Below are 27512 nucleotides of genomic sequence, written 5' to 3'. Positions count from 1 at the left end.
ATGTGATCTTTTTTCAGTTCAATAAATGAAATTTATTTGAAATTTGTATTGATGATTATTCAAGATTGTTGTCTATTTGCTAATCTATTATAGATATAACATTTATGTACGTAAGTAGAAAATTTTAAATTAAATGTTATCATGATTACATATTTAGTGTTCAGAATTCGAATGAATTATTCATCATTTGTTTTGGTTTCGCTCTGATTTAATGATTTATCTGATTTGTATTGATTATGGGTTATGGGTCTGACGATTAGTTAACCATGTATTACGTATAGAGGTTTTTGCTAGGCTTAGTTTAATGAACAAATTGCTTTGTATGTTATTTGTAGTTGAATAAAACGCCAAGTATAAAGCCAAAAGCGTTGTTCTACTTCTAAAATGATTATGCCAGATTTTTTGTTTGTAAAAACCTAAAGTTCTAGGTATTACTAATAGACTTGTTAAATATTTATAAATTAGTTGTTGGATGTAAAAAATGTTGAACATAAACATACTTAGCAACTACTTAGTTCTTGACTTTTTTCTGATTTTTTATAAATAAATTTTCTTGTGTATATGTTTATGTATTGTTTGTATCTTCATACTTGTATAATCCAAGTGTTAAACTCACACTTTGCTTTCTTTGTTTTTTTTTTGTTTTATAATTATAAATATAATCAGTACGAATTGCTCAGAACTCAATTCCGCGTGACACAGAATTCGACTCTCTCTCGAGTCGCATTACTTTAAGGGAACTTTACGAAGGGACGACTACAGTAATTGATTGACTCTGATTACGAATTTTTAAATTAACTAATAGTAAATTAAAATCAATTAACGGCTAATAGGTTTTTCTGCGAGACCAATAAGTATGCGCTGGTGAAAGGGAAATTCTGTGACACAGCGGAATGGGTTTTTTTTTTTTCATTTCTGGCTACCGCCCAAAAGTATGCAGCAATTTTTCATCATTGTTTAGCGCTTAGTGACGCAGCAAAACGTTGCTTACTTTGCTGGGCGATTCCGCTTTAACCGCGACTTTGTCACGGAAATGACGATTCTCGGGATTAGCCAGCACCGAGGCAATAAACTCGGACGTCTCTAGCTGCAACTGAGCCAAACGCTTCTGTAGCAACTTATTTCGCTGCACCAGCTTGATAGTCTTCAGGGCTATGGAGAGTAGTCCCTCATTGTGTGAGTGATATTGTTGCTGAATGTGCGGCTTGATTGGCTCCAATGCAAACTCATAGCCACTATCGCCATCTCCCTGATCCTCTTCCTCATCATCATCGTCGACAACGTCGTCGTCGTCTTCATCATCAGCACTTGGCATTTGATCACAGAATTTGGCTGTTGTTGATGTCTTGTTGTTGTTGCCGCCATTTCCAAAGATATAGTTGTTGCTATTGCTGTTGGCTGTTGTGGGTTGTAATACTGTTTTAATGTTGATGTTGTTGTTGCTGCTGCCGCTGGAATGTGTGCGCGATATCTGTATGCTTGTTGCATCGTTGCAATCACTGTTGGTGTACTCATCGAGTTCCATGCGCTCCAGCTGCTGTTCAGACTCTGAAGATGATGATGTTGGTGATGATGATGTTGATGCTGATGACGATATGATGCTCTTCGAGATATGCTGCAGTCTGGAGGGCACACGAACCATGCGACGCCTTTGCTGACGACCCGCTGAGTGCGTTGAACCTTTGGCAACTGCAAATAGATCGAAGAAAACAATAGGTGTCAATCAAAGAGTAAATATAACACAAAGGACACAAATAGAAAATCACAAGACGCATGCTACAAATAAACGCTTGAATGAAATTGAACCCAGCCTAAAAGTATGCAATGCGAAATTTAATACAGCCAATCAGACTTGAGTTGAATGACTGTAATAAATACATCGTTATTTTTAGAGAGTAAAATATGAAGATAACTCATCATCATTTAATATGCATTTAAATAAAAAGAGAAGAAACATTATATTTTATATATGTAGATAAAATATTATTATCAAATAATTACATTTGCTATACCAAGTAACTTCAGAATCAAAAGTTGCTGGTGCTATTTTTAACAAATTCAGAATTTAAGAATTTTCAATATCCTTATTAAGGAATACATAAAAATATTATATTTAATATAGATCATATTTGCTATTGGATATGATATTTTATATCATTTATATTTGCTATATTTGCGAAACACCTTAGCTATCAAGAATTTTGCAAGCTATTTTTTAGCTTAACTCATTGCTCGCATTTTCGCACATGTTTCACAGCCCCTTTGGCTAATCAGTCAGCGGACCTCATTGGCGACTATCAGCGACCATGCTGGTGATATATATGCATAAGTTTGTTTGTCTGTTCGTCGCGTGTGTCGCAAAACGTGACCACAGCTCGGGGCCAGTTGTTGTCAACTACATTGGCGATTTCAGCGCGATTCGCATCAATTTGCACTGCTCGTCACTAAGCACATGCACACAATGCAAAAGCCTTTGCCTGCACAAATCATGGATAATACACACACACATACTCCCACACACATACTCATGTAAGTACCCACAGTAAATTGTAAACAACAGACTTGGTCGGTTCCACTGTTTCCCTCGAAAGAGATAGAGAGAGAAATCATTTTGCAATTAGAGCTTCCGGCACTGTGTCTATGGTCAGGGTCGACATTTTGTAGCTTTGAGCACATGGCCGAGATCGCTGGATGCCGGTGCCCAGCCCAAGTGCTGAATACGATGCATTCAGCAGCGTATTGTGTGTGTTTGCGTTGTGCAAATAAAGCAGTATTTCGATACGCTGCACCAGTGTAGTGAAACGTGAGAACGGGCATTGGCCCAAGGGCAAGCTGGAGGACGGACGGGGGGGTTGATTACGGGGGTTCCAGTTTATTAGTGAATATGTTTATATGTGTGTGTAGTAAGGTGACGCATTGAGGTCTTAATTGTAATAGGTGTTAAGTACTGCAATCGCATGTGTAAATACTTTAGCAAATGAACAGCGCTCCCTCTTTGATTTCCAGTTTGATTTCGCATTTTATAAATAGGTTTTTGCCAGCTACGAGTGTGTACACACAGAGGTATATATTTTTAGCCTTAATGAGCAAATTATCTTAGAGTGTTTTAATCATTCTCAATGATTAATAGTTTTTAATTAATACTTCTAGTAATACTTATTCAATGCAACCTAATTGGTTCGCATTTTAAAATACAATTTATTAAGCAACAAAGTCATAAATTAGCATTCGATATGCATAATGTGCTCGTTAAATTGGTTGATCATGAGCATGACATAATATATATTCCTATTACCTAATCAAATTCTCAGTGCAATGTTTGTGAATGCTGCTGCATCACATAACTGAAAAATGCTCACTCCCCCAATGGGGTAAAACTAAATGTGTGTCAACTTATGCGATGCCACGTGGCCGTTGCCCTGTTGCTTGGTTGCTCAGTTGCTCGGTTGCTCGGTTGCCTTGTTGCATCAGACGCTGCCCTTTAACGTAAGCAATTTCATGCTGCGTGTTTCCAACATGTGCAAATCAATGAGACGTAAGTAAGAACGTAAGAATATTTAATGCGGAAATGTGGTGTTGACTTTACTCTTGTTGTTGCTCTTTTTGTTATTGTTGTCACCTTCGAATTTCCGCAGTTTGCCACCCCCTCACGCTTGTGTGTGCTTACTTCCTGCAATGCCACACAGTGGCGCAGTGTTCGTCATCGACTTATGCAAGTGTCGAGGTCCCCCCACGAGGCACTTGCACTCGACCGAGCAACGCCAATGAACATTTATCTATTTATCATCGTAGTTGTTGTTGCTGTTGTTGTTGTTCTCATTTCTCGCACATTGCCTTGTCGTGTACATACATACACATATGTACATAAAATGTACTCTCGTTTGTATGTCTTGACACACGTCTAAAGGTCTGCGGTCTCGGATCTCGGGCCTCGCAGTCACGAGTGTGATGGGGTCTGAGGTCTGGGGGCGTCGGTGGCCTCGTTAGCATCGCCACGGAGGGCACACACGTGCCGTCCACTCACATCAAATTAGTTACTATTTATGCTTAATTAAAGCAAATGTCGTTTGAGCCATGGCATTAGCAATGCCCACAAAAGTCACCTACAATTGCTTTCTAAATGTGTGTCATTTATTGCTGGCAACAGGCAAACATCTATAAATACAAAAGCCAACAGGCCAAAACGATGAACCTTACATTATGCACACTGGCACCAAACCCAAACAAAATTCATATGGAATAACAAATAGCTATTAGCTGGCTGAATTCATACTCTAGAGGAAACTTTTCCACTTTTTAGCTTTGAATCAGCAAAAGTAATTTCATGCGGAACAGCACAATTATTTCATTAAATTTCTGATTGCATCCCACTGTGCGACACCCAGGTTGTTACGTTAAGATTGCCTGCGGATCGAAGGGGTTGGGGGAAATGTAGAAGATTCATAGGCGCCTGCACGTGGCATCGTCACACCCATTTAGCATTCAACATTTTAACGTGTTGCTGGAAATTAGTAGGAAAATAAATAACAACAACAACACCAACAACAACAATAATAAAATGAATAAGAAAAAGCATTTTGAATGAATTGCGTTGAATATGGCAACAATAAAAAGTCAAGCGACAACAGCAACAACAATCTATGAGGCAGCAACATCAAACAGGGCAATAAAAAGCAAAGTCGGCAAAAGCCAAGAGCAGCCCAACAAATGTGGGAAAATTGTAAATAAGTCAGCCAAAGTAGCACACCGCCATAGAAACGAACGAAAGCAGCAACACAAAAAAACAATAAGAAGAAAAAAGGGGCAACCCAAAAAACGTGCCACACACCAAACTGGCAACAAAATAAAGGTTACGACATATCGCATACTCGCTGTGTGTGCAAAATATTTTGTATTCTCTTTCGCTTTTGGTTGCTGTGTGCAAATAAATGCTTATACAATATTTATGCCAAGATTTCTTGTGCCCATTCAAGTGGCGGCCATTTCAGCTTATTTATTAACTTTTCCTGTTGTTGTTGCTATTTAACACATTTCGTTTTTCCAAGAAAACTAAAAGATCTTATGGTCAATTAGTGTCATGTTATGATAAATGATTGAAAGACGATGAAACAGCTATTTGCCTACGATGAAATCGATTAACAAGCAATCCCAACTCCCTATCCAGTAACAGAATTAGGTTTTAAAGGTCAATATAATCATTGAATTTATAATCAAAGAATGAAATTAGGTGACTAGTAGTAATCAAATCTAATCAGCTAATGTATGGATTAAAGTATTGTAGATTTGCATTAATTTTATTGGAACAAATAAAATTATTTTCAGCAAATTAATCAGCGAATTTATTAATTTAATATCATTTAATTTCCATAAACTTTCGATTATTTTAAGCCATTTACTCAGCTAATCTCTACATTAAAGGACAACAGATTTTCTTAAATTTTATTCGTAGAAATAATAAGTTATTTTAACCCATTTAATCAGCAAATTTATGGGTTAAAATATTATCATTTTAATACAATTTTATTTGCATAAACATTAGATTATTTTAATCAATTTACTCAGCTAATTTATGGGTTAAAGTATTATAATTTTAATTTTGCATAAAGTTTAGATTATTTTAATCAATTTACAATTTACTGAGCTTATCTTTGCATTAAAGATTTACTTGCTTTTTCTGTAATCATTTCAATACAATAATAAAAAATATAGGCAAAAAATATTAAAAAAGGTGACTAATCTCTCGATTCAAATTGATTTACATCAACTTTAGATTATTTTAAGCCATTTACTCAGCTAATGTCTACATTAAATAACAAAAGATTTGCTTTAATTTTATTTGCATAAACAACAGATTATTTTAAGCTACTGCTTGCCTCTAAGATATATTTTTAGCACAATTGTAGCAACCAGCCTTCGTCTAAGCCTTTTGAATTGTCTTTGCAAGCCAATGGAAGTTGGGGAGGCGATGCTTATATAAATGTGTCGTACAAACGAATTTCCAGAGAAATTGCCAAACGTACTTTGCATTGCTGACGCAAATTGTTACCATAACAAAGTCGCGTGCCAAAGCAAACAGCAACGGCCGCAACATGCGGCAACATGAAGCAGGCAACACGTGAAGCGTTCGCTGCACATTTAGGGGGCACGTTGCAGTGGAGTGGAACTGGCTAACAACGTTGGTGCTTGACCAAGTTTACATAAATTAATTAAACATGTCCAAGTAACGTGAGTTGCAGCTGCAAATGGCTTAAAAATAGCAAACAGAATAGCAATAAAAGCAACAACGCTGTGGACAGCACATATGGCTCATGTTACGTATACGCCACGTGGGATGGACAAGTGTCTTACTCACCATAGTTGAGCACAACGCTGTTCTGTATGGCTCCAGCTGCTGCTGCTTGTGTTGCTGCTGTCACAGCTGTGCTTGTGTTTGTTGTTGACTGGGCCACGCCCATGTTGCCACGTCGTCGCGCCTCCTTCATGCCCGCAACGCGTACTTTCTTCTCCGAGCAGACGGTGGGCGCCATTGTGGAACTGCAAGGGAAGAAAATGCAAAATTAATTGGCCGTCAAATTGATTAATTGATTGATTGACTCGATGTCAAAGTGTCCAAATGTCATGCCCGTTTTGCAAACAACGAAAATTAATTTAATAATAATACTGTAACGAGTTCAATCAACTTCTTTAGACAATTATTTGCGATTTTTCGAACGTTCGCTCCGTGACGATGAAATCATCATCATCAGTATCAACAACAACAACTTCAAAAGGGAGGCAGTCAAAATGATTATTAATTTTGCACGTGCCAGAAATTACACTAGCTTACAAAGTAAATACAAATCGCTTTCGTGATCTCACACTTATTGCTTTAATGCAATATAATTGTACATTAATAACTGTGTTAGCTACAACTTTTGGTTATGACCCAAAGATTTGATCTAAATACAAACAATTTAGTAGCAAAATATTCCCCCCTTAACTAGCGAATTTAACAACTTATTTATGAGCTGACATAACATTTCATATATTAAATCGCTTTTGGAGTCCTAATGATCGGATTAGAACACAACATTTTATATACTATATATATTTATACGCACGAGTATATTGTTCCCGACTCGTGTGCAAACATCATACAACAAAGGTTGCCGGCAGGCAGCAGCTGCTTAATAACACACTTGAGTATTAGTTACTAAGCTGTGGAAAACATCTTTATTATTAAGCATGTATATTTCATCATTGCGTTTAATCTCTTGGAATTTGCAGTGCATTAGTCATTCAGAAAGATAAACAAGGTATATTGCCCTTGAGTAACGGTGCCCTGAATTCCCAAAAGCCGTTGACGGAACCAACTGAGCTGTCATTCGATGCCAACAAGCTGCCAGAGCAGAGCCACACAAGTGGCAAACACAGCAGCAACAGCAGCAGCAGCAACAACAGCTGTAAGATTATTTTGGCAGTCGCAGTCGCCGTCAGAGTCGCAGCTGAAGCTCATTAACCATGCCCCAAATCTAAGCTTAGCAATGGCCATGGCCCAAGACTATGTTTATATTAGCGCGCGTTTGCTGGCGGGGCAATTTCGCAAGAGGTAAACAAACTTAAAACAGCAATCGTTGTGGCAAGTAAGTATTACGTGGCAGATCCCCGAAGAATACTCTAAATATATTATATATATATACAAATTATATATATGTGTATATATGTATATCGATAGTCAACATTTTGGCGCGCATGCAAATTGCTCAAGTGCTCGACTCTTGTTATTGTGTCGAGCTGTCAGTAAGATGAGCTGTGCCACAGGGCTGCAACAGAGTAAGAGTCAGAGGCAAAAGCAGCCCTGTGAGGCAGTCAAATTCAAATTGAAAAAGCCCAAAAACAACAACAACAACCACAACAACAACAACAACAACGACGACGACAACGATGGCGATGTTGTTGACGGCACGTGTATCTCTTGAGTGTAATTACATTTGGAAAGTGTGCGGCATCGCGGCCTCTAAGAGGCATTTTCATTTTAAGTACTTTTTGGGGGGCGGAGAGGCGTGTGGGCGTGTCAGCTAAGCGGATTTCACAATGCCAACAAAACAGAATTGTTGTCGATGTGCCAATATGCATAGCTTGAAATTACATTTTATTATTTATGCCTTCTGCTTTATTCTGTTGCTGCCTCTGCTGCTGCTTTCATTCTAACATCCGGCAATATGCGCATACAAAAACACTTTTCGGTTGAACCTCTAGAATCATGGCTAAGCCATCATCATCTTGGCCACATCCCCGGCATTAAAATGTAACAAAAACCAAGAAGCGTAACGTATGCCAAGCCTTAACGAATGGCCCCAATGGCATATTTGACGTACACGCGCTGTTTTTCGTAGTATCCCCTCAGCAGTGGACACGGTCAACAGGGGGGAGGGGGGAAAGACGAGAAGAGACGCGACGAAACAGTGAAACAGTCTGAGCAGGAAGGTGGCAAAACAATTTTTGAGCTGAACTGAGTCATAAACAAATGATATGGCAATGTGAAATAGACCCAAAAGCTCACTTATCATATTTACTGAATACGCTTTAATACTCTTCTAAAAATAAACATCTAAAAATAAAGTAATCTCTATTAATAAAACAGAAAACACATTACAAATTTGGCTTGTTTACTAAGCTGACTACTGCACGGTAATTCAACATTTAAGAGACTTGCTGTCCTTCATTTGTATTAAAAAATAAATAAAAACAAGTGAAAAAACTACTCTCGAGTGTGCTCGATAAAATCCAAACAATGCAATATTATTCCAAATAAAAATACTCGAAATAAATATACCAATAACAACACACAAATATACCAAACGCTATATCTGGTATAATGAAATATTTATTACACACAAAACATACCTAAGAGAACAAAATATACCAGGTTGTTAACTAAAGCAACAGTTATAATTATTTCTTAAATAAATTCTAAACGGTTATTAAAATTGGCTAAAAATAAAGTAATCTGTATTAATAAAACACAGAATACATTATTTACATGACTTGTTTACTAAGTTCAGCCCTACATTTAATTTTTGTTTACTGTCTCCACCAGCCTATCATAGCAAAGCGTCTCGTTGTCCAGCATTTATATTTGCAAATAAAAAAATATTTGTATGATATAAAAGCCCCTCGAAAAGTGGCCTGATGATTCCGGCTTGCCTCGAACTGGACAGAAAACGAGCAACACGTGCCGCTGCAGGCAAAAAAAGCAGAACATAAAAATAAATAAAAAAAAATAAATAATAATAAAAATATACAACAACAACAAAATAAGTTACTTGAGTCATTCGTGTATCTCTCTCACATGTAGACACAATCGTAGGAACACTTTGTATGTGTGTATTGTTTGCTACATCGAATCAAGTGTTCTCAAAACAATTTGAAACACGCTTAGACCGTCACCTGGAGCTGCCATTTGGCGGCTGTATCTATATGTATGGCATTTCGTATTTGGCTACCTGCTGGAGGTCATGTCAATCAATGGCCATAATGAGAACTGCCACTGCGTGTGCATAAATTAGCCAAATAATTGTTGGACACGACACAAAACACACAATACACAAAACACGACACGACACGACACGCCACAGTTGTCGAACTGAATGTTAAAGTTGCGCTCAACAAGCGGCAAGGAAACAATGGACCAAACGGCGAACAGCTTATTGACTTCTAAGACAAAACACGGGAAATTGGGCGCACGATGGCGTGGCTTAAATTGCTTGGGCGTTTGAGGCGTTTTCAGGGCAATTACTTTTTCGCTAGAGAGCCTCGGCACTCGAGAACAAAGCAAAAGCCGTATCAGGCGACCCCAAATTAAATTGTTATTGTCAACGCAGCGAAAACAACAACAACAACAAGAACAACCGCAGCAACAACGGCAACGAAAATAAGTTGGAGTTCAAGAAACTCTCGGGTTTGCAGTTGCCGTTGTTGAAGGCGTTGTCATTTTGAAGTTTATTTTGGCGGAGCTAACGGGCATGTGAGCATGCGAGAGTAAATATCGTTTCATACGACAAAAGGCAGTACACATTGTCATGCATATAATGTGTTATTTGTGACGTCTGCACTACGCACACAGACAAGCACAGACACAGGCTGGTATGTATATTAAACAGACGAGTTGTCTGCCTTTACTTGTTTATGTTTCGAGAGCACGTAAGTCGTGAAAAGCGTTTTATATTGCACTTGGGCTTCATTTGCTTAAATGTCACCAGTAATTCCTCGGCTCGTATTAGCCTTTAAATTTTGTATAAACTCGTGTTCATACAGAGACACAGACACAGACTCAGAATCGTCGCACACAATTCTCACCGCCATTCATTAGCTGCACGTGAGAGGAAGTTCAACATGAAAAGCTTTTACACAAGTGGCTATTAATTATAAATTTATGCATATGTAAGGCAACCTTGAGGGCAATCTAAAGTGCCACCTGAATGATTGTCACCGCACTCTAATCTATTGGCTTACAATCACATTACGCATTCGCCAAGTGTGTGCTTGAGTGTGTGTGTTTTCATTTCTGAGAATTAAAATTGTGGCATTTGAATAGCATTTTAGCACTTGGTAATTACTTTTGTACATTAACGCTGATCAATATTTATCAATTGCAACTATTTCGCAGGTTTCGCTTTTTGCACACGCGTATACGCGATATGCACACGTTGTCGCGTCGCCTTAATCAGCGGCCCATTTATGCCTCGCACTGTCATCTTAGTTTTTATCTAACACCTTTACACGTGCCACGTATCATGCACAATGACAACAACAACAAAACCCAGCAACAATCAGTAACAAAAACAACAACAACAAACAACTTAAATAGCGTAGGCGCCAATGCCAGCGTAAAAATGCTGAGCAATTCAGGGGAAAAAGAGAAAAATATTCCATTGCCGGTCTACAATGTTTACTTTGATTCTGCCTGTTTGTTTGTTTGGGTCTATGGTCAAGTTCGTCTGGAGCCAAGGCGGATGATGTGGGTATATGCTTTGAATATGTAATGTATATTTGATTTACGATGGAAAATTTTCAAATTAAAACCAAAAAAAAAATTGTATGACTTTGAAAATGGAAGAAATCAAAATGAACTTTTTACAATTTCGATCATTATTCGACATTTGATTAACATCGATTTGAGATCGAAAAGCAAATTAAATTGTACTTCATTCTGAAATTTATTCCCTATCAAATAAATTCACTTTTCAATAGACACATGCATGTTATATCTCTTGTTTTGCCGTAATCTGGAACCGTTCGTTGCCAACCAAAAAAAAAATATCTATCAGCCCCGAACAACGTTCAACTACAGCACAAAAACAAAAATAATAAAGTGTTAATTTTCTTGTTATCTCATGCGCGTGGAAGTTGTGGAAAAAAAATGAATTGAATAAAGGAAACAATAATCTCAAGGAGGGGCGCAACAATGCCAAATGACTATTAAAAACCAAAAATTCCAAAACGATATATTCACATATTCAAGCTAAGACAATAAACATGCGCCCAATAATATTTAGATACGTCTGGAGTTCAGACTAAACGTGCCAAAACTTTGTGCAGCAAAATAACAAAATGCTGCTAAAAAACTGTCTAAACGTCATGAGAGTCGAGTCAAAAGGCAAACAAAGACGCGAATATGAGAATTCGAAGTATTGATACAGCATGAAGAGGAGAGCATTGTGTGTGAGTTTTTGTTTTTCTAGGGGAAGTGTGCAGTATTGGCAATTGAATTGCCAGCTAGGCGATAAAAATTTATGATGGTGACAAGCAAAACAAATAAAAACGAAAAAGCGAAAAAGCGAAACATTAAACGAGCCACACGTGTGCCAAACGATGACCCAATTGCTTTGCCAATGGCAAACAAAAGCCAGCCACGCGCAATTTCTTCCTCAGTCCCTAGCCCCGAACCATCAACACCATCATCAAAAGGTTCAACAAACAGCAGCTCGTTAAAGACGAGCAAAAATGCTCGAGCCCTTCGAAACAAAAAAAAAAAAAAAAGAAATGTGTGACAGCAGCGGCAACGCTATTAATTAGGCCTGAGTCTTATTTACTTAGCCAACGAACCCAACGAGCACGTCAAAACTTTGGGCAAAAAGTGCCCTCAACCATAAAAATGAACATACAACGAACTTATAAGTATGTGCACGATTATGCCACGTATGGGGCGGTTTATCACGTATTTATCAGAATTAAAATTGATATTACATGTGCCACAACGTCAGGCAAATATTTTCCATAGACACTAATGAAATTAGAACTCGGAATCAGGTGAAACAAGCATGATCAACACACAGAACGCGTCACCTACAAAAATGTGTCTAATCATACATTTGCCGGAACTTAATTGATATTTTATTACACCAGACACACTATCAGCTTTTATTGTAGCCTCTCCCAGACTTGTCTGGACTAAAATATAACTTTTAGTCAAAGACACCTCTACAAAGTTCCCTCAATTCTGAGCTCCAGTTTTTATGTTCAACTGCAGCCATATAAATTAAAAAACAAAAACTTTGAAACACACGTGTCAAAATCGTTAAACCGCCTATCGGATTTTAGGGGAATTTTGGCAGCTTTGTGTTCAGCTGAGAGGTTACAACAAAATTGGGCGATATTTTGTTGAAAATCACGTGAAAATAGTTTAAATAATTTGCAGTGAAATGCAAATTAAAGTTCAGACACAGCACACATATGAAAACAAAGGTTCTGTTTGTTTTTTTGCTTTAACAATGAAGTAATTATAAAGCGCCATTTGTGGATGCCACATGCCAATATAAATATAGTTGGCAATAAACAATCAAATTAGCTAAACATTTCTGTCTTTTAAAGTGCAATTAAAATTGTGTAGAACCCAAACAAGTTCTGACGAAACTCGTAAAATGCAAATGTGAAACATGACACAAAGTTCGAATCTATACGATTGTAGTTTTCTGTTTTTTATTGATGGATGATGCATATAGAATTAGTTCGATGGGTGGCAAATGCCGCGATTCATTGGTGTTCTAAATGGAGCATTCACTTTCAGCTTCTAGATTGTACAAATGTCTCATTTATACCTATTATGTTAATGTTTTCTTAGCTAATGGGATGTTGCATTAATTTTTTTTTTGTTTTTGTTATTTTACAGCTTAATGAATGAATGAATGAACGCATTTAATGGGCCATGTATTACGCTAATCGCTGTGAATGTGAATTTGAATCGAAATGTGATGGTGAATGTTGTTCGCTTTGTTATTGTGTTGACACGAGAATTTTATTTCGCTCGTTTAATTGGCACATCATAAAATGCGAAACATTTAACGTAATTAATTAGTTTCGCATATGTTAGATTTTTATATATATAATATGTGCACTTAACACAACACAAAAAAAAAACACTCAGACTCAGACAAACTTGACTGGCACGTGTAGCAGCCGCTGTGCATTGGGGCGTATACTTGATGTCGCATTACTTCCGCCTGTGGCGCACCCACAAGTTTTTTTTTCGTTTTACGCTCTACTGCAAAAATAATCGTGAGCGTTGGCAACAGTTAGATTGATCAAATAATAACAGACAGCAAAAAAAAAGATGATTTATTACGTAAATTTTAAAATGTAGGTCATAAGGGGAAATCCTATATTTATCCCAATTTATGTTAACATAACATACAATTTCATAAATGTAGAGTATCAGTCACAGCAATCAACTTTCTTGCGGTTCAAATAATTATTATTTACATGTTTAAAAATAAAATTTATTTAATATGCGAAAACAATAATATTTGTTTAAAAAAAAACAATACATCGAATATTGAACAACAACCAAATTAAGTCGCTGCACTTGTTTATATATACAAATATGCAAAACTCGTGTGGTGCTAAATCAATAATTACCCAAAACAAAAAAAAAAAATGTCAAGTCATTTATAATAATATAAATATGAATACTAATTTTGCGCTCACTTTAATATCTAACGTAAAATCTATAATTAAATGATTCAAATCATCATTTGTCACTTGAAAACCATAAATTATATGTCGAATTCATATTTGACAGCGTTTGATTTGACAAATCATGATCCAAACACCAAATGACAAACTCGAAAATTACCAAGAATAGATAGCAATTAAAAACTAAAACATGTTGTTCTTCTAAGAAACTGCAAGCTGATAAAGTTTCAAACTAAAATTACTAAGACTTTCGGCTTTAACAACTGAGTTGTAAAACTTGTCAGAATTCATTGTAAATGCGACATGTGCTGCACGTCAAAATTATATTGTTTATTTATTTCCATTTCTCGAAATTTGCTAAAGGCCTGTCCGGATGATGACTGAGTGAAACTATTTCTAGATATCAGTCGCACAAATCTCATAAATATTAGTATTATTTAAAGTAGCATCGTCGTCGTCGCTGCTGACATGCGCGTGGCTTGATAAGTCAGTCAGGCATTCTTCATTCGTCACACTCACACTCACACTCTCTCCGAGAAGCTTACTACAACTACGGTTTGTTTTGAGCAAGGTCGCCGCATGTTTTTCTCTCTATGGGATCAAGTTACAAGCCTGGCTGCCGAAAATATGCAGCTGTGGCCGCCCAAAAGGCAAAAGAGGAGGCGAAACACAGGCACAACCACAGGGCAAATAAAAGCTAACCACGACGCGGCGCGTGTGTTTGCTTTTTATTATTGTTTGCTCATCATCATCATCACCATCACCATTATTATAATTATCATCATCGTCATCATCAGCAGTGGGGCTGCGACTTCGTCATTTTAATTTATGTTTGTCTTAACTCTGCTGCTTCTGCTGCGAATAACAGCAAAAATAATTCGCTAATGTAACCATAAAATTAGCTCAAATAACAACAACAAAGCTAGAATGCAGCTCTAGCGAGCATAAGCGACTAGCATATGCTCTACAATAGAACAAATAAAGTTCAAGTGTTTAAGCTAACATTGATATATTTTTAGCTTCAATTCAATATGGGGGCACTAATACTTTCCGATCTAATCAATAATGTACTCTGTTGTATTTGCTAATCTAAAATGCTCATGGCAGCCATTAGAGTAAACAGAACAGAACAGAACAGAAAAAAACTCAAAGAACATTCGGCGTCTGTGCCCCATTCCACCTAGTTTATATATTATCATGACAAAACTGAGGCACGTGTGACATTTTATGGTCGACGGTCATCGCAATGCGCAGACTATGTGATTGTTTGAGTGTCTGTCTGTGTGTTGGGTGTCTATGTATGTGAGTGTGTTTGTCTGTGGTTAAATATATGTTTGTATATGACAAGTGCAACCGGTGAGAGGCGGAACAAGTCCGTAGAGACAGGTTAGAGACGGCGCTTTGAACTTGCTGCCCAAACTACTCTCTCTCTCTCTCTCTCTTTTGTACACACACTCAAACATAAAATCATACTCACACACACACACACACACATTGGCAAACAACACGCGCGTGTGGCAATTTACAGTTACATACAGGGCCGCGTGTGACTCGCATTATTGGGTCAGCAATTAGCTCTAGTGTCGGTTATCGTCGCTGCAGTTGTGTTTCTCTTATTGTTTATTGTTAAGGCTAATGCCTGATATACACCCATATAATATATATAAAATACATGTGTACGATTTGAACTCGTATATAAATGCAAATCACATCATGTGAACCTTGAATTTATAGTTTCCCTCACAATGAAACTTCAACTTCATTTAAGCGTACCAAATTATTACTCATACAACACACATTTGGTACAGAGGATGTTGTCCCGCGGGGGTTTTTACGAGCAACTTGGGTTTTTACGTTTGTGCTCATTATTTGTAGAACTACTCTATTCGCAAGAACTTTTGATAAAATTGCTGTTACTGTGAAAAGCACGCCGGCAAATAAAAGTGATCAACTAAGCGATACCTTCTAAAATAGTTTGCAAAAAAAAATTGTCCTAATAACCATAATATAAAAAAAAGTAATGTAACCAATTTTCATATACTTAAGAAATGCAAGAATGTATTACAATAAATAATAATAAAATAGGCATTTTAATATCATCTCAAATTCTTGCAAACGAAAACTAACTTTACAACCACAAGAATAAAATATAAAAAAAGAGATTTCAATGCACTGTAGCAAATTTTTCAAATATTTAATAAATTCAAAAAGTTTTTAAGCAAATAATAATTAAATATGCATTTGAATGCCATTTATATTACTCGCAAAAAACTTATATTGTAGCCACAAAAATATTTCATTGTCAACTAGCAAAATTTTCGAATATTTCATGCAAAAAGTGTTTAATCAAATAATAAAAAAAATATTTTTATGTCAACTGACAATATTTTGAACACATTATAATGGCAAACAATAAGAGTATTAAACAAAATTTGCAATATTCCTCGCACATAAAACGGATTTAACATCATCCATTTCTAAACCCCATAATATGCCATTAAAAAATATATAAACGATAAAAACCAAAAATAAATTAATTGTGTCATTGAAAATTAGCCAATTTTTTATTGTTATTGCTACCGTTTGTCAGTGACTATAACAAACGCGTGTATCGTATTTAACTTTTATGGGCCTTTTACAGCAGCTGTTTGTTACAATTTAAAATGGGATTACACACACACACACACATAGACACGAGCGCACTCACACACATACACACTGACAGCTAAAGCAGACACGTGTGGGAGCTGAAGCCGGTAGAAAATAAAACCAAAAGCCAAAGCAAAAAAACGAATTAATTTGTAGTTGCCTGCATAAATTAAAAAGACTTTGTCATTCAATCGCAGTCAGTGACGCGGACGCAAATTCGCTGCCAGCGTCGACAGAGGAGATAGCGACAGTGACGTCGCAGTCGCAGTCGACAGCGACTGCGAAATGGCGATAATTTTTGTTGCCACGAGCTTGGCACAGACAGACGGACTCTGAGTTGGTGTGTGTAGAGCAACGATGAGAGGGGTGGTGGAGAGAGAGAGAGGGAGAGAGAGGGGAAGAGCTGTGTCAACGCGCGAGCGAGTCTCAATTAAATTACCCAGCTGGAGCTACTCGGCTGAAGCGCGATTAGAAATGCACAAGATAATTCAGCGATATTTCATCTACTAATTCCTGTTTCAACATTGTTGGAAAGGTAGCGAACATTTTGTGCAAGGTTAAATTGAAATTGAAATAAAGCAGTTCCAATTACACTCTCCAAGTTAATGGGATGTTACATCAGTTTTATTGTTAATTGCAAATTGCATTTAACAAATACACACAACAAAGAAATCTTATAAAAAGATTTTCAAAAGCTTGCTAACAAAACAACAACAGTAAACAATGTATTTGTCTATGTTTTTATTTTTTGCACAGAAATATCTCTGCTGGCACACACACACACACAAAAGACATTCACACCGACAGGCACACGCACTCACACATTCGCAAAACACGCTGTCTCAGTATGAAATGCGCTCGCATCGTGTTAATGAATTTTTATGCTGCCTGTGAGCGAGAGAGAGAGAGAGAGAGAGAGAGAGACAGTATGTGTGTGTGCTTGTGCGTGTGTGTGTGTGCGTGATTTACTCTTGTTGTTTTTATTGAATTAACGACGCACGTGTTGCTGCTGGGGTAACCGAACTGCCGCTCGCCCCTCTCCCCTCTGGCCTAATCAATTGTGAACAGCGAAGCGCGATTGTTTTTGTTTCGCTCGTTCGCCTTTTTTTTGCCACTGTTTGTTTATATTAATGGAGGCATTTTATAATTTTGGTTAATCTTGAAGTTTTAATGCGCGACGCGTTGAAGCCCAAATTATAAATCTATTATTATGGACAGAATAATATGGGGTGTAATGTATAGGCCGGCGGCCATTTGCTATTAATATGCCAAATTAATATTTCAAAGACGCGTGCTAGGTTTACAGTTTGACGAGGATGCCGCATACTATATACATACATACATATGTATATTTTTAGAGCTTCCGGCTTGAATGAATTCTACGAAATATTACGTATACGCATTTTACGAGAGCACTGAACCGGCTTATTATTATTATTATTATTCTTGTAAATCTTGTACGCTTTTGTTACAAAAGTAAATTTAATGAAATTATTACGTTTGACTGCACAACGGAAACAAACAACCCACATCCGCTCTTCATGCATAGTATCTTCAAGTCGTTCTCTTTTTAGCTTTATTCATCGCATGGTTTATTTATAAAAATGTATTTACTTTGCATTAGCTGGCATTCGATTGCTCAAGCAATTGCAGCGCTTTGTGAGAATCAAAACTCAAAGGCGAAAACAAAGGAATTGATTCACATAAGTAAACAAACAGACGAGCTGAATATGTTGTTGTCAAAGTCAGAGTCAGAGTCAGAGTCGAAGTCTTTTTTTTTTTGCTGAAACGGCGCTAATACCAAGCAAAGCTCACATTGTGTATTTATGTTATCTTTTGTTTTGCTTAGCTACTTTTTTTTGTTTTTTTTTTGGTTGAGTTAAACTCGAAGGTTTTCTCTAGGCGAATCGCTTCACACGCTCCGCTTTACGAGCGGCAATTTCCATTGAGAACTCTTTTAACTCTCTGTGTGTGTCTGTGCTATTGGGAACGCCCGCCAGTTTTGCCGGCAAACGTCTGACTTCTGACGTCTGACGGGCCATTGACATATGAGAGCGATTCTTGGAATTACACACACACACACATGCGAGTAAATAAAGCTAGCTGCTGCTCTATTTCGTTGTAAAGGGTGAATTGACTTTAAGAAGAATGAAAAACAAATCTCCAATTGCAAAACAAAACTGCGACTCACTTTTCGACACTCGAATTTCGAATTGAGTTACATTATTTACTTGTTGTTTGTTTAGTTTGCAAATTTCGTGCTTGTTGTTGTCGTTTTTTTTTGTTTGTTTTTTTTATGGTGTGTTCCTTGAGAAATCAATATTGCGCATACGCCACGTGCACCAATTGGGACAAGTGCAGTCACCGCAGCTTGTGCAGCGAGCAAAAGGCCAAAGGCCAAACTTGATGCGTCAGCAGCCAAGACACCAACACACACACACACATACATAATAGTAATACTAATACATCCTTAGCGCGCGTCCTTGGGAAGGTGAACAAGTTGAACTATGCTGCAAGGCTGTCTTTAGAGCAAAGGACAGCGGGTGAACGCGGCGTATACGCGTCAAAGGCACAAAGTTCTTTAATGCAAACATACACAAACACTCAGAGCAGATAATCGCTAAAAATGTGCGCGAGAGAGTGAGAGTAAAAGCTCTCTGCAATATTGAACGTTGCTTGTGACATGCAATTTTAACAGGCGACACGTGTGGCCTTTTTTCTTGCTGTGTTGGGGGCCGGCAGCACTCTAATACTAGAAGATTTATGCCCACAAAATTTATTGCGTATACGAGACTTACCCGATGGATGTTTGAAAGCGTTTAACAGTAAATGTTGCTGGAATGGCTGGCGATTAGTGTTGTTTTTGTTGTTTTCGCTTAACAGCTGTTGGCTTCTTTGTTTGATGGCTGGCACAAACACTGGCACACACACCGATAGAGATAGCAGTAGGTAGAGCGAGAGAGAGACGCTGAATATGGCAGCATAAACACGTTTTATTTAATTTATTGCACGCTCATTGAAACTAATGAGCATTTTTGTTGTTGTTGTTGTTGTTTTCACACGCCTTTAATCAATTCTAGGTAAGAATAAAACAGCAACACAAACAACAACAATGACGAATGCGACTGTGACAGCGACAGCGACTGTGACATCGACTACAGCGACGACTACGAAAACGGCGACGACGACGGCGACGACAACGACGTGTGTGCAATCATAGGAGACGCCAACGACGCTGCTCCTGTTGTTGTTGTTGTTGCTACTGCTGGCAACACGCGCGCAACAAAACTTTCGCTTTCGTTACGCGTTAGACACGAGCACTCACACCGTCACAGATGCAGAGACAAGTGTGTATCACACACACAAACACACACACACACTCGAACGCACGCACACACACAAAGAGAAGTACGTAAATGCTTTGCAGCTTTAAAGCTTTGGCAGCTTAACAAATATGCGGTTGCGATAGCGAGAGGTGCGCATGGAACGACAGCGCAAAGCCGAATGAAGCCGCGCTGCTGGCTGCGCGCCGTTTAAATGGCCCTCCGACAGCGACAGCGACAGCGACAGCTGCCGGTGCACCCCACACAAATGTCGAAAGCGTTCTGTCACGGTGAATATTTATGCTTTGCTAGTCGCTATACACTATCATCACAATCAATCAAATTAACTATTTGTGTTAACTTTATCGTCAGACGTGTGCATTTGCAACGCTTTTATGCTGTTATCAAGTAGTAAACAATCGTGTGGCGGAAAGTGACAATCAATGTCAATGTACGTGTGTGACTATTTTTAAATTATCGAATATAATCTTGGTCATTTATTGACACACATTTTGCTAAATAACGCCCCCGCATTCTTTTGCTGGCTGTCAATGCGAACAATGTTGCCAGCAGCCAACAGCCAACAGCAACAAATGTTGCGAAGCTGCAAATGTTGCTGGCAACATTCATCTGTGAACAAAGTAAACGCAACGTGTAAACTTTTTGTTTGGCCCCCAAAAAAACTCTTGCTTTGCCTTCTATTCCTCTATCTCTTTCTCTTGCTCTCTTCCTGCTGCTGCTGTCTCTCTCTCCCTTCCTCTATTTTTCATATTGCTCTCACTCACTCACTCACTTGCTGCCAGTTCTCTTAGCCAATTTTGTCGCACGTGTCGGAAATTTTGTTACGGCCGATTGCTTTTTTCCTTTGTTAAGTGTGCGTGTTTCACTGTGTGTGTGTGTGTGTGTGTGTGTTTGTGTGTCTGCGGGTGCGAACGTGTTTGTGTCTGTGTGTGTGTGAGTGAGTGAGTGTTCGCAGCCTGTGCTTGTGGGTGTGAATATTTTGTTAGATTCTCTCGGCTGATGTGCGTTGCGCGTGCTAATGAAAAGGTAATTCAATGCCCTATGCCACGGGCATTTGGCGGACGTAGGCAGGTGAAGCAGCTTCGCTTCGACTAACGGTAAACACGGCATCGTAAGTCTCATTTCCGGTTTTGCGATTCGTTCTTCTTTCTTGTCTGACCTGCAAACTAAGACAGCTCCAAATACCCGAATGCAAAAAGCGTTGCGAAAACAATAAAAAAGAAATTAGCATAACACATGAGACGTCCGTCGTCAAACATCAGCTGTTGTTCTCCACTCTTTCTTTTTCTTTTTCTCTGTCTCTCTCTTTATTTTTTGCACTCTCTGCCCACCTCAAGCTCTCCTTATGTCTATGAGTGATTTTAATGGGCTCGTGGGTGTTTTTTTTGCTTTTGCGCTTAGTGTCAGACACTTTTCAGTTTCAATTGCCTACACGTGTGAGGCGAAACAAAAGAAAGAGGCAAACAAAGTGGAAGAAGAAGCAAATGGAGCCATAAAAAAAATATGATGGCAAAGGAAGGAAGGGAAAGCACGACCATTTCCACATTAGAATCGCTGTAAAAGTTGCGCCAACAAAATGGAAAAAATTAACTTGCATCTCAACGCCAGATGGGTGAGGGGAGGGCGTCAGGGTAGGCGTGGCAGCTGGGTTGACTCGCATTTACGTCAATGCAAAACGCGTTATAAGCATAACAGATATGATGACCATAAAAAGTGCGTAATCAGACGACGGCAACTTTATTTATTTTTTTTTTTTATTTTTTTTTTTTGCAAGCAAATCAAACACGCGCCACCCACACTCGGCGTACTTCCCCTCTCTCCAGCTAGCGGTCAATGGTTTTTTGGGCTAAAATGAGCGAAAACAGGAAAGTGTGCGTTTAGCTAGTCAAAAGTGTCGACAAGTGTATGCTCTTTCAATTGCCACCATAGGTTAACTCATTAATCAATCATTGTCAATGATCAAGCTTAATAATGTATGCAAATTATTCCCTGCAAATAAATAACTTTGCATATTGTAATCCAAGTCGTTGTTACCCCGCTGCATAGAGAGAGTGTAGCGCGTGTGTAAATATGAATCGCTTTTATTTCGGCGCTTGCCAAAATAATGTCAGCTATGTGTGTTGTATATATCGCACGTCAGTCATTCAACGCGACATTCGGTTATCAATAGATGTCCGGCCGATATTTTTAGACATGTCAGCGACTCGCGCATGTAACAATAACAATATAAATAACAATAAGTCGAACGCTTAGACTGCGGTACCGGTTTTCCCAGCATGCTCGCAGCGTTAATTGTTCACTTTCTGTATTTCGCTGTATATATTTTGTTTTTGGTAATTTCTGTACGGTTTTTTGTTTTTCGTATTGCAGGCACTTATACGATACACGCGCAATGTCAAGGCCTCTCTCGAGTACCCAAAAATAAAGTGCCCCAGGTGGAGAATCCGAAAGAGAGACACGCGCGGACATATTGGTCGCGTATCATGTATAAAAATATAAATGATTAGGTCTCTGTCTGCTTACTCAAATAAATCGTGGCCCCCCAAAAAGAAATGGGAACGTAAAAAAAAACACGCTGATAATGATTTTTTTAGCGCGCAATTTTATAATATTATCTATAAATGAAATTACTATATTAGTTTTATATGATTTAATAGAAGATCTACGAAATAAAATTAGGCTCTGAATTAAATGTTTCTTTTGATTTTCAAGATCATTCAAAAAACAAAAATTCAAAAAACAAAACGTAACGACATAGGTGTCAGAGCATTCAGCTCCTAATCGATTGCACTGTTGTACATAAAAAGCTGTTTGTTACAACAAGACTTGTAACACTATAAAGCAGTGAACACAAGCAGTGTTGTTAGCAAGCAGTTTCTTATACGCAAAGCAGTACACTACTTAGGTGGGTTTTTAAAATAAACATTTTGCTTAACATAAAGAAAAGTACATTTCGGACAAATTAGGGAATATATATATATATGTATATATAATAGATTAATAAAATATGGAGGTAATCAGTAAAGGGTAAGGCTGTTTTTTTTGGGTATACCATATTTTAAAAATTCTTTTTATTAAATACACGAATTGTAGTATAAACAATTTGTATCGCATCCAGAAAAGAGTAGTACCAAATTTTTTAAATAGTACTGTTTAAGTTGTTTTTTTTATAATAATAAATATATTTTGGTAAGTTAATTGTGTTGCCTAAACGATACAGAAAAATCAATTTGCAACATTTCAATAAGCAAATGCTAACTACTTGCGGTCTCGTTCCAGTTTCACCTCAGACTTCACCTCAACAAATTGAGCCTTTGCCAACGACACCCAACAAACAACAAATAATGCCGAAAGCAACAAAACTACTAAAGCTGCAGTCACAAAAGGGAACAACAACAAAAACAAAAGAAAAAAATCTGAAAAACTAATCAAAGCAGAACTCATTAAGCATAGTAAAAAATTATGCTATTGTAATAAAATGAAGCCGAAATCGCACAGGCAATCGAATTAAACAGGCAATGGCCGAAGGCGCTAGTAAAGCGCTGCCAAACAAATTGCCGGGAAATCCCAATTCCCTCAAAGAGCAACCAAAAAACAGACAGCGGATCCAAGACCGATCGACAAATCGACCAGGCAGTCGACCAACAGGCCAAGTTGCAAGTTAGTTTTCATCGATAGCGAATTTATTATGCAAAGCAGAAGCGGTAAAAGATCAAAGCGCAGCGATAGCAGATAACACGCTCACTACCAGCTAGCTCGATGAAGAGAAGAGGCCAACGATGAACTGCATCAGCAGTGGCGTTGGCGGCGTCGGCCCTTTTTTTTCTGTGTTGGCCGCACAAATAGATTAGTTTCACATGGCAGTGGAGTCGGGGTTTTAGGGCGCCATATTGCACACTGGACCCGCCAGCCGCCGGCCGCCAGCAGAAGTTATGAAAAATTAATAATAATGTCGAATCGATTGATTTCAGCGAGTGCAGCCTATCCCCACTCCGAGCCAGCCAGCCAGCTAGTCAGCCAGTCAGCCAAGCAGTCAGCACCACCTAGACGGCTGGTCGTCCTCTGTTTGGATCGAATTGACTTGGTCAAGTTTGCTTGGCCCCGGGGGCCTCTCTGGACCAACAGAGCAGACAGTCACCACTCAACAGCTAAGCGCGCTCTCTTTCTCTCATCTGATCCCTGCTCCCTATCTCTCTCTTTCTCTCTGTCTGTTTTTCTAGCTCGGTGCGTGTGTGTGAAACTGTAACTAAATACGAGACTTGATCGTTTTTTTAACTGACTAACCGAAACTGGAATTCCCTTATCGCATTACTTGTTGCAACATGAATTAAGCTGTTCACATTAATAAATATATTATATTGTATAGTAATTAATTGAAAGTCTTTTATATAGCACAACTATAGTTGTGTTGCATATGCAGCTGTTGAACTCAAATACCCTTGGCACGAGCAACGATTTTTGTGTGCTCACTTAACGCCGCAAGCGAAAGTCGTACATTTTCATCACTCGGCTGGGCAGAAATAAGAACCAGACGCAGATCCTACTACACCCAAGTCCCAAGTCCATGAAGAGGCTGTCGTCATTGTCTGACTAAACTTTTATGGCCCGACCGTCTGGTGGTCCGTCTGTCCCTCCATCCATCCGTCTGTCCAAGTGCCGGGTGATGCATTTTTCATGACCAGTTTGTACGATTTCCGCAACGCAATGCGCATTTTCATGTAATTCAATTCGGGCTTGGTTACACTATGGTTTCTGTTGCTTTAACTTTCGGGGGTTTGAGGTTTAAGTTTTGGTCGGGTTTTGGGTTTACTTTTTGCCTTTTGTAGGCACATTGAACTGGCCATTTTTTACAATTCTATTGGCATTGAGTGCTCAACACTGGCCCACCGCTGAGCTAACGTTAGCATGAGCTAATGAAATACGACATTTGACTCGTGCGGCCGTATTTATAGGCGTGGGATTGCTCTCGGCCAAAATGTTGTTGTTCTTCTCGTTTGCTGTTACCAACTGGAGCATTGGAATGCGTGTGAGAGAGGCGTTGATGTCTTCCCAGTTTTACGATAGACCATTTCGCCCGCAGGTCATCACAATTACATGAATGCCCAAAACATGCACAGTTTTTAGTTCACTTTAGTTTTATTTTTTTTCTCTTTTGTATGCCCAGTCATCGGTGCCATCAAACGCAGGGATTGATGGCGCGTGCTGCCTGACTTCCGCTCCATGACTGACCCAAAACTGTTCCGCTACGACGACAATGTGGGCTCGATCCTAGCTCCCATCAGCCAGCCCCCCAGAATGAGCCACTAGTTAATATGCATGCTGTCGAGTGATAGCAGACAACCAGCGACGTGTTTGACTCACCACGTTCCAATGTCTCGCGCCACGCGACCAGTTCAAAGGGTGACCGATAAATTCGTATGTGATTTGTTTGGCTAAATGACTCATCATTGTTGCCAGAGAAATGCCCAAAACTAGCTACTTAGGATGGTCATGCATATTTTATAGTTTATTGACTTTTTTCATTTCATTCTTAAAATCGCTGCTTAGTCAATTCATTCAAACAGACACTTAAGATTGTTTTTAATTTATAAACGAACAATTTTGCTAGGTATTTATGGATTATTTCAATTTCAAACTTGTTCACTTGTTGTAAAAATAATAATCTCTTATTTCTCTCGATCATAGAAATATGAAGACTTAGTCTTCGACTCTTAAATAGGATATATGCTACTATATTTCCATTGATTTTTCTGTACTTAGCTTGTTCTGCATTCAATCACATTCAACTCCCATTTAAAGTCAATTAAAGGTTTCATTTGTATTCAATTGGTTTCCTTTTTTTTTTTGCTGGCTTACACCTAAATTCGTACGATCCGATTTGTTGATTTGGCTAATTAAATATGCATTGCATATAGCGATGTCGCCCATATGCACGATTTGTTAATTTCCCATTCGTAATATGCTAATTCCCTGTTCGAGTATTTCATGAAAGTCCCGTCCATGCAACATAAAACTGACTGATAGCTGAAATTCTAAGCCATCAAATGAAAGACACGAGTCCTGTTTTCCAGTCATTGACATTTGTTTAATGCCTTTAGAATGTTCACTACGCAGTTGAGTTAATGTCGTGCTTTTAACAATGGGTCAGAGCAATAAATTAAGCCAAATAGAATTGTGCCAATTCAACTGTATAATTAATGTCACAAATTCCTCTTACATTCTAATAAATGCTAATATATGTGATAATTGCATGTTGAAGATATGCTAGAAATATTCTTCTATTTTAATAAACATTAATTCGTGGAGCTATGTAGATTTAGAAACTTATAAATTTTCCATTTATTACTATAAATATCTTCTATGCTTTATATTTATTATTTATTTTGTAAGTAAATTGAAAGTCGTTAAATTTAATTATTGATAGTTAATAATTTTAAAATTAACGTTATATTTATAATAAATTACTTAATTGCACTTTAAACCATTCACACCTACCAGCAACCATTTTAATTAAGTAATTAAAAGCGATTAATTGCCAACAAAAAAATATATAAATAAATCACCTCACACACACACTTTACTAGCATCGCACGATTCGCTGTCTCATTGGCTCACACACACTCGCACACACACATAAATTCGCTGGCTTTTGTTGTGAATAGCGAAAACAAAAGCAAAAGCAAAACCAACAACTGTAAATAGTTTCTTAACGGAGCTTGACGAATGTTGACCAATCAGCGAGCCGCATTAAAGCAACTCAGCGTGTGGCTACACACTTACTCACAAATACACACTCGCAAGCAAACACACACACACACACATTCACCTAGTGAGCATCTCCCGATGCTCAGCAGAGTTGCCAGCCCAACGCGAAATTGCATTTTAAGTATGCGCGCTGGCATGTGAATATTATATGGGAAGTTATGCATACGAGCGAAGTGCAACTAATTCCCGATTCGATCAGATCAGATAATTCACTAAGTAAATACTTCATGTGGATATTTTTGGCTTACAGTAGTCATCGCTATAGTGAATGCAAACTTAATTGATTTATGGCTAATTTGAATAGATTAACAGCTAATGAGAGTTACGAGAGCCGGCAACAACACTCGACACTCATCTGCAAATGTGTGAGTACATATAGATGTAAAAGGGGGGCGTCAACAAATGACTTGCTGTGCTCTTCGCATTGGTCAATCGGCTGCTTGTGAGCCACTGAGTACCTGGCCAAGATCGAGCACTTACACTGCTACAAAAAGTTGAGTATCTTTATTTTCTATTGATCAAAATGGTGAAATATAAATATAGAACATATTTCGATACTTAAGTTAAAATATATACAAACTATCTACTGAGAATATTGCTTTTATTTTATTATAGTGTTTTAATATTAACTGTTAAGCAAATAAATAGTAATAATAAAACGTAACTCCAGATAAATAACTATTATTTGATTGTATATACTAAAGAAATAACTATTTGTTATTAGAAAGTGAAGATTAAGTTTACTTATTTTTAAAATGTATCTGCTTAGAATATTATTCTTTATTTTTATTAATTTGCTCT

The 27512-nt window shown here is 38.0% G+C and overlaps 1 protein-coding gene across 1 annotated transcript; it reads right to left on the bottom strand.

The window, feature by feature from the left end:
- Positions 1 to 623: 623 nt before the first annotated feature.
- Positions 624 to 20112, bottom strand: LOC133837130 (uncharacterized). The gene is made up of 3 exons (XM_062267794.1): positions 19401 to 20112; positions 6353 to 6534; positions 624 to 1689 (listed from the first exon to the last, which is right to left on the bottom strand). The coding sequence occupies exons 2-3, from the start codon at positions 6525 to 6527 to the stop codon at positions 965 to 967; spliced, it is 900 nt and encodes a 299-aa protein (XP_062123778.1). The 5' UTR covers positions 6528 to 6534; positions 19401 to 20112; the 3' UTR covers positions 624 to 964.
- Positions 20113 to 27512: the final 7400 nt, after the last annotated feature.

The sequence above is a fragment of the Drosophila sulfurigaster genome, chromosome 2R (assembly GCF_023558435.1).
Source record: "Drosophila sulfurigaster albostrigata strain 15112-1811.04 chromosome 2R, ASM2355843v2, whole genome shotgun sequence".
NCBI lineage: Eukaryota > Metazoa > Arthropoda > Insecta > Diptera > Drosophilidae > Drosophila > Drosophila sulfurigaster.
This window is presented reverse-complemented; position numbering and strand designations above follow the sequence as displayed.

Coding starts and splice junctions, on each gene's coding strand:
- LOC133837130 (XM_062267794.1), bottom strand. CDS start 6,527: ATGGCGCCCACCGTCTGCTCGGAGAAGAAAGTACGCGTTGCGGGCATG. Junction 1,690..6,352: donor CAGCGTTGTGCTCAACTATG/GTGAGTAAGACA, acceptor ATCTATTTGCAG/TTGCCAAAGGTTCAACGCAC.